This window comes from Diachasma alloeum, unplaced genomic scaffold (assembly GCF_001412515.2).
Source record: "Diachasma alloeum isolate Michigan unplaced genomic scaffold, Dall2.0 Dall_scaffold_00185, whole genome shotgun sequence".
Classification (NCBI taxonomy): Eukaryota; Metazoa; Arthropoda; class Insecta; order Hymenoptera; family Braconidae; genus Diachasma; species Diachasma alloeum.
Window position 1 is genome coordinate 1,597,696 of NW_021680351.1, and position 8,440 is coordinate 1,606,135.

Consider the following 8,440-nt stretch of genomic DNA (forward strand, 5'->3'; position numbering starts at 1 on the left):
CTCGGCCAATTGCGTTAGTCATTCAGAGGTGTTAAGCGCCAAAGGGCAGGTGGCGGGGAGGGGGAGTGAGAGGAAGAGGGAGAGAGGGGGTGAATGTCAGTTCACGGATAGCCATTCAAACTCCATTGAATTTAAATTTCTCCGATACTGAGCGCTGGATGTACCCTGCCCCCTCGCCCCTCAATCCCCTCTCGTATAATTCGCTTGATCCGGTACGAACCGTAACACCAGTCGGTATTTTCAATTCTCCAATACCCCAATCATGAAGATAATACCGTCGATGTTTAAATGACGGTGTGCGGGGTAGTATTGTCTCTATCAGGTTTACATTTACGAATTTATTGATTTATTTGATTAGAGGGTGAAGGGAGCCGAAGGTTTTTCGAGGGAGAGAAATTAATTTTGAAGGTTTAAAGAATAATCGGTGATCATTAATAATTTATTATATGAATTCGTTCACTGAAAAAATGAGATTTGTATTTTGCCTCCGAATGGACGCTTTGTAATCGCTCAACCCATTCGAAAAAATTAATATTTTGAAAAATATGTAAAAAAGTATCTTAAATTGGCCCAATTTACGTGAAAAAATAGATGACATATAGGGTTTATATGATTTTTATATATTCTTTATAAATTTGAAAAATACGTGGAATTGGCCCATACTGTATTTATTTTTTATATAAAAAATGCAATTGTCCACTAGTTTTTTTACAGTTTAGGAAGTAATTTTAGAAGCTCTCGACGTAGAATCTTTCCCCCTGGATTTTTTGGTATTGCTTCGATAAACCTGACACCACCCCGCAGATGTTTCTGGGCTGACAATTGACCTGCAAGTGAGAAATACAATTTTCTCGATGAATTTTCATGAAGACCTTCCTCGCAATTTAAGGGGTAAGACTTTTCATACGGTGACGATCGATTATATAGATCTGAAAATGAATGATTAGTGCAAAAAAAAAATTTTTTATTGTTCGTTTGCCCGAAAACGCTTAAAATGCTAAAAACAAGATTTTTTTTTTTCAACATTTTCGGAAAAATGTGTGGAACAACAATTACGAGCCAGTTTTTTGGAATTCGACTCCTACACCGCTGATTTTGGTTGTTTTCATATAATAAAAAATCACTATTTGTGTAAAAAAAATACAAAAAAGCAAATTAGCCATGAAAGAGGTGAATTAAAGAAAACTAGCTCGTAATTGTTATTCCACATATTTTTCCGAAAATTTTGAAAAAAAAATCCTTCGTAGCTGAAAAATTGGAGGCCCTGGACTGTTTTAGCCATTTTAATCGTTTTCGGGCAAACGAACAATAAAAAAATTTTTTTTTCGCACTGATTATTCGTTTTCAGATCTATATAATCGATCTTCAACGTATGAAAAGTCTCACTCCAATAACCCACGACTTTTAAAACTCATAGTAGTCTCCCCTTAATAAAAATGTTGAAAAAAATTGTACCATTAACGAATCTACAGAGTTCCTCAGCTGTAACGTTGGCCCCCTTCCTCCTAACAACGAATGCCAAAGGTATTTCCCCAGCAACATCATCATTCCTCCCAACCACAGCGGCATCTTCCACCTGATCGTGCGACATCAGAAGATTCTCAATTTCCGCTGGTGCAATTTGAAATCCTTTATATTTGATGAGCTCCTTGAGTCGTCCAACGACAAACAGTTCGCCATCAGTATCGTAGTAACCAAGATCACCGGTGTGAAGCCAACCAGTGGAATCAATAGTTTCTGCTGTTGCCCGAGGGTCACCCTTGTATCCCATCATGACGTGATCACCCTTAAAGCATAGTTCACCAGTTTTGTTGGGGCCAAGACACTTTCCCGTTTCCGGATCAATGACTTTCAGTTGAATTCCTGTCACAGCGCTACCAAGTGTATCAGCTTTCTTGGTAAAATGATCGGAGATGTGTGTTATTACGGATAATTCGGTCATTCCATAGCCATTTCTGATGGTCATTTCTTTGTTTTTCATTCGTTTCTGAACAGCTTCGAGTACCTGAGATTGCAGTATCATCACAGCGGACTTGGATAGTTCAAGTTTCGATAGGAAGTTCACTTGAGGGGATATTGAATGCTGATTTCACGTGATTTTGCACAGATTCGATATTTCTTTTTTCAATTGACTGTTTATAATCATTATCATTGGACAAAGCAATTCATCAGCTGCTAAATTTTCATACTGCAATAAATGATTTGCTCAAGTTCCAATTCCTGTGCTCACTGAATAAGATTTTACCGCCCGCGTGCTTTCTTTCGAACGTGATCTAGGTTGTTTTTTATTTAGAAAGGATTTCAACGATTTATTGAAATGTTTTCACGTGATTTCATCAACGAATAGTCCCTCGAGTTGACTTACCTCTCTGGAAAGAGGCGCTGCTCCACAGACAATTTCCCTCACAGAGCTGAAGTCGTAGTTATCGACTATCGGATGCTTCGCCAAGAACCCCATGATGGGTGGCACCAGAGGGATGAACGTCACCCGATATTTCTGGACTGACTCACAAAAGAGCTTCGGTTCGAATGACTTCATCATGACCGCTGTGGCATTCGCCTGAATCACGGTGAGCATGGTGGCCAATCCGTAGCCGTGGAAAAGAGGGAGGAAGAACATGACGACTGGAATGCCATGTCCAGTTGGTACGAAATCCAAAAGACTTGAAAAAATCACATGACATGTTTTTATGATTTCAATATTTTATTGAAAGAAACTCGTTATGAAATGATGGACTATGTCCACGAGGGGATTTGAACCCGCAACCTTCAGATTATCAACTCGCTACTCTAACCGATGCAGCTTTTTTTTTTTTTTTTTTTTTTTTTTTTTTTTTTTTTTTTTTTTTAAGGTGTTTATTGTCATAGTAGCCAAATACAAATACACTGATGGGTTTAACATTTCTCCAATAAACAAAAGATTACTTATCCAGAGTGAATTTAGGCAAAAAAAGTCGTTCAACGACGTGCTTTGCAATGATCTCTATCGGTATAACTGGTGGTACTATTATTTTTATTTATTAGTTTATACCAGACCGACGGCAGTGGCTGTGTGGTTAGAGTGTGGGATTGGCATGCGGGAGATTCTTAAACGTGATTTTAAGAAACGTGGAGTTTTTTAGCGGAAGTTTTTTAAACGTGGCCCCCACTATCATAACTGTCATTGTCACAATTGTCATTGCCATCCCAATTATCCTCATCATTATCATCATTATTCCGTCGAATCCCGAAATCTAACAATCGAGATATTGAAATATACAATCCCTCCCTTGTGACTCACTGTGCGCATCGTGAAGCAGCCAGAATATTTTTATGCGAAAGCATAACGCCCTTTGGCAGACCGGTAGTGCCGCTGGAGCAAAGAATAACGGCTTCCCTCGTAGACGGTTCATCCACTACAACTGCCTGATAACGATGAGGATCAGGCCATTGCCTCCCCCCTGAAATCATTCCGCGTACCGTAACGATATCCTCTATCGGATTTTCCTCGTCCAGTTGAATTATCTCAATCTCCCAAGGCAGTGTCAACGCAACTCGACGTACAGACCCAGACGTACGTCGTGATACAAAAATTATACGGGGTCTCGAGATCATAAGAACGTGGCGAATCTCATCTAGAATCATCGGAATACACTCTCACAACGGCGCTAAGAGTAATTTAATATTTTCGTTTATGCATTTATGACGTACTTTCAACGTAGGCTGGATTGAAAGGAGCAACACAGTTACCAAGGTACATTGCTGCACAAGCTGCGACGAACCAATTTGACTGGGTCTCACTTGATATTGCCACTACATCATCTGAATTCAATCCCCATTCCTGAAGGGCAACAGCTAGTCTCACACTTTTTTCTAATAAATCGTGGCTTGTCAGAATTTTTCCTGTATGGGCATCAATCTAATGGGAAATTTTTTATTATGTTAATAAAAATTTTATTATGGAAATCATACGTAGGGAAGGGTGGGGAAAAGCGAGATCGTAGCAAAAGACTAATTTAGAGATGATTAAAAATTAAGATAACATTTGTTTCTGTGTCGTTTATCAAAAAAAATGATGGAGGGTCAAAGGTTTTTGTGGGTTAAATGGGAGAGACCCTCTTTCGTTTAACCCTCTTGATCCCTGCGCCTGTCTTTTCCATTTGATCCTTAAGAAAGTTTGATTCTCCTTATTACTTCGTTCGTCTCTCCCGTTTGACTCTCAAGAGTCAAGGGTAATCAGAAAGGTCAAACGTTCTCGTGGGTCAAATGGGAGTGACGATGGAGTGGTCACTTCACTCGTCTCTCTCGTTTGACCCTCGTAACCCCACCGCTTGCCCCTCCCATTTGACGCTGGGAGGGACGATGCAGTGGTCACTTCACTCGTCTCTCCCGTTTGACCCTCTTAACCTCTCCGCCTGTCTCTCCCATTTGACCCTCAAGATTGTTTGACCCTTAAACAACAAAATTCACGACCATTCGGTGGAGGGACAAACGGGAGTGACAACCAGAGTAATCAGAGGGGTCAAAAATTCTGTGGGTGAAATGGGAGAGACGAGTGGAGCGATCATTGTGGTCGTCTCTCCCGTTTAACCCTCTTAACCCCTCCGCTTGTCCCTCCCATTAGACTCTTGAGAAAGTTTGATTCTTCTGATCACTTTGTCTCTCCCGTTTGACCCTCAAGACTGATTGGCCCTTAAACAACGAAATTCACTACCGTTGGCTTGTACAAATATTATTAAACGGGAGAGAGGTATAGGGTTAAATGTCTTTGAGGGTCAAATGGGAGAGACAAGGAGAGTAATCAGAAGGGTCAAAAATTCTTGTGGGGCAACTGGGAGAGACGAGTGGAGTGATTACTTGATTCGTCTCTTCCGTTTGACCCTTATACAACGAAAATAATTCCCGTTCGCTTATATAAATATTATTAAACGGGAGAGACAGGTGTAGGGTTAAAATTCCTTGAGGGTCAAACGGGAGAGACGAGTGAACTGATCGCATTTTTCCATTTTTGTGATTCTTGATGAATTTTCCTGATTTATTTTAAAATTACCTGCACTATTCGCAGTGGACTCGTTTGAAGTTGCTCCAGGATTAATTGCCCAACGCTCATATTTCTTAGTTTCGGTCCTGGGGGCCCTCGGATTATCCTCTCCTCCTCCATTATTGCTTCTTAAAATTGAAATAAGCGAGTTTGAACTGGGAAACGAGACAATTCGCGCATGATGATAATTGATGGGAAGTTGGAATCGTTATTTATCGCTGTATCTTTTTTAGTGACAGTCCCACACATGAGTGACAACGCGGGACTGATAGCGGACGCCTCGAATAACGCGTCTGTCAGTACATGATAGATCAATTCAACAGCTCAGGAATGGATCGTAGTTAGCATTCTGCTCTGTATTGTCAATCTTTTTTCAGCGGAACTACTTTGTTTTGGGGTCTTGTTTATTTCTCCTGAGCCTCATCATCATTTCGAATATTTCAAATGATTTAATTCGACTCTGGCATGTATACATCATTCATAAAATCAGTGAATATCTCGGGTGCTTCAAGAGTGTGCGGAATACCGTCCATTCCAGGCAATGAAGCATTCTATTTGATTTCAATGAATATTCATTCTCCAAAGAGTGGAATAATTTACGGATGCCGATGTTAATAATACGTGAATACGTTTGCATGGAGTGGAGGAAGCACTTTTTCAATTCAGGTATTAAGCCCTATCAATCACCATTAATTAAAATTTAATTCATCGATTAATTTTTTTAATTTTCGAATTTTTCCGAAAATCGGTTGTCACAGGATAACTAGAAATTTTTTTTTGAATTGATTGAACGATGACGCGCTTTATTTGAAAATTTGCAGAAATTTTGTCATTTTTGAAAATCAGAATTTCGGTGATATTATGAATTATTTTCTCAGCTTCTAATTTTTTTTTTTTCAAAAATTGGTAAATGGTCTGAAGGGATTCGCAATAGTTCTGAATAAATTCTTCATTCAATTGTCGAGGAGATATATTCAGCTCATTTTCAACTCTTTCCCCCTCTGGAATTCCGGAGACAATACGGAAGATCGAATTTCAATGCTAGTTTCAAACTCAAACGGCTCTCGAACATATGTTTACTTTCAAATTCGTGCAGACAATATTTGTGGAGTGAAATTGCCCGGAAAGTTCAAAGTTCATTTTTTTGTTTCGTGAAGTAACTTCTGAACTGAAACTTCTGCGACGATTTTGGAGATGGATTTCGCCAACTGTCAGTGCTATTCGCGTGATTTTTTTCTCATTTTTTTCTTCGTGATTATTTTGGATTAATAATGATTATGCTGTTGAAAAAGAAAGTGATACCCGAACAAATCTCCGAAATTCTCATTTTCAAGATATGAAAATTAAAAAATGAATCGATAAATCAAAACAACGATTAATCATTAGAATGAAATAAAAAATTCAACGCTGAGAGAAAAAAATAGCTCTGAGTGGAACAGATTTACTTGAAGGAAATTAACCAACTTGATAGAAGGAAATTTAATATCATTCGCAAAAATTGAATTTTTGTCATGATCATCAGAAATATCTCTAGAAGAATTCCAACTGTTGACAGAAAAACAAATCCATTGTACGACAATTATTTGATCTGAGAGAGCTCCACAGGTTTATACCGTAGAAAGAATACATCGCCGAGGAAAGAATATTTTTTTTCCAAAAATAAAAAAACTGTCCCCCGAAATGGACTCAACAAAATGCGCGGGCTCAACAAAATGAATTTCATCGACGCATTTTCTGGCTTTTTGGATCGCAATGGGTCAATACAGCCCAAAAAAATCCACAACTTAAATTTTAACGATTAGAAAACTTCCACACGAAAGCAATTACCGTAATGATGTCTTCGAACTGTCGATTCCCACCGAATTGTTGTTGCCAAATGCAGGTCAACCCCTCATTCAATCTATTTTGGCTACAATTCACGGTACGACAAATCGAAGGACACTTGGCCAATGGCAGGTGGATGGGATGCCAACCGAGGCATTGAGGACCTGGATGATTCGCCTCCTTTGGTCTAGTGTACAGTTCGGCATTGTCACGATTGTGATAGTGAATCGGTATGGGGGTATGGAGAGAAGGGGGATGATTCAATGTGTTGGAGTAGAGACAAGTGCGCATGCCAGAGCTGATTGCAGCTTCCATACTAGAGCGCGCCAACTGCATACCTATGATTCTTGGTTTCATGAGATTCCCCACCTACGATACAGTACTGCGATCGTACTTGGAGACATTTCTTGAGTTATTTCTTACATGAATTGGTTGGAGAGGCTAGTCCAGAGTCTAGTCTGGTTTATAATCTAGTTTAGGTTCTGGGTTAGTGCAATCAACGAGAAATTTTACTGAAAAAAATTGATAGCCCACACCGGGAATCGAACCCAGGAACTTCCGATGATCAGTCGGGTGCTCGTCCGACTGAGCTACTCGGCTCCTAGTAATTTTTTCATTGGGAATTCCTTATCTAGTCTAGACTCTAGTCTAATTTAGTCTCATCTAGGAGAGTTTATATTCTAGTCTAGACTCTAGCCTAGTCTATAATCTAGTCTAGATTTTGGTCTAGTTAAATTAATTTTTTCATTGGGAATTCCTTATCTAGTCTAGACTCTAGTCTAATTTAGTCTTATCTAGGATAGTTTATATTCTAGTCTAGACTCTAGCCTAGTCTATAATCTAGCCTAGATTCAGGTCTAGTCAAATTCATGAAAAATTCTGCTGAAAAAAATTGCTAGTCCACACCGGGAATCGAACCCAGGAACTTCCGATGACCAGTCGGGTGCGCGTCCGACTGAGCTATTCGGCCCGTAGTCACTTATTCTTTGGGAATTCCTTATCTAGTCTAGACACTAGTCTAATTTAGTTTCATCTAGGATAGTTTATATTCTAGTCTAGACTCTAGCCTAGTCTATAATCTAGCCTAGATTCAGGTCTAGTTAAATTCATGAAAAATTCTACTGAAAAAAATTGCTAGTCCACACCGGGAATCGAACCCAGGAACTTCCGATGACCAGTCGGGGGCTCATCCGACCGAGCTATTCGGCTCCTAGCACCTTCTCCACTTTGAGTTCCTAGTTCAATCTAAACTCCCGACTACCACACTGTATTGTACTTACACTCCAACGAAAGTACCCAAAAAACAACTCCGCAAAAATTTACAACACTTGCATAATTTTCAATCCATAATACCCCCATCATCTCAATTATCAACAATACCAACTCAAAATCTCGAGACTCCATGCACCTCCACCAAGGACATAAACCCTAAAGCATCGGATTTGGATATGAATACACGAGAATGTATAAAGGATGGGCTGAGGATTCCAGATACCATGTGACTTTATCTTGAATTCAGTACGACGCACAGGTAGTCTGTTTACTTAAGATAATGGTGGGTGAGGCGTGGCTGGCAGTAGTGGCAGGGGTGAAGGG

At 39.6% G+C, this 8,440-nt stretch overlaps 1 protein-coding gene across 1 annotated transcript in view; it reads right to left on the reverse strand.

Moving 5' to 3' along the window:
• Window positions 1–647: 647 nt before the first annotated feature.
• Window positions 648–8,440, reverse strand: part of LOC107048126 (4-coumarate--CoA ligase 1) — a 13,078-nt gene continuing 5,285 nt past the window's right edge. The window contains exons 2-7 of the mRNA XM_015271138.1: window positions 5,030–5,148; window positions 3,691–3,898; window positions 3,281–3,614; window positions 2,366–2,663; window positions 1,456–2,005; window positions 648–827 (exon numbers count right to left, since the gene is read on the reverse strand). Coding sequence (XP_015126624.1) covers window positions 709–827; window positions 1,456–2,005; window positions 2,366–2,663; window positions 3,281–3,614; window positions 3,691–3,898; window positions 5,030–5,140 — 1,620 coding nt within the window. The 5' untranslated portion in view covers window positions 5,141–5,148 and the 3' untranslated portion in view covers window positions 648–708. The remainder of the gene's footprint in view (window positions 828–1,455; window positions 2,006–2,365; window positions 2,664–3,280; window positions 3,615–3,690; window positions 3,899–5,029; window positions 5,149–8,440) is intronic.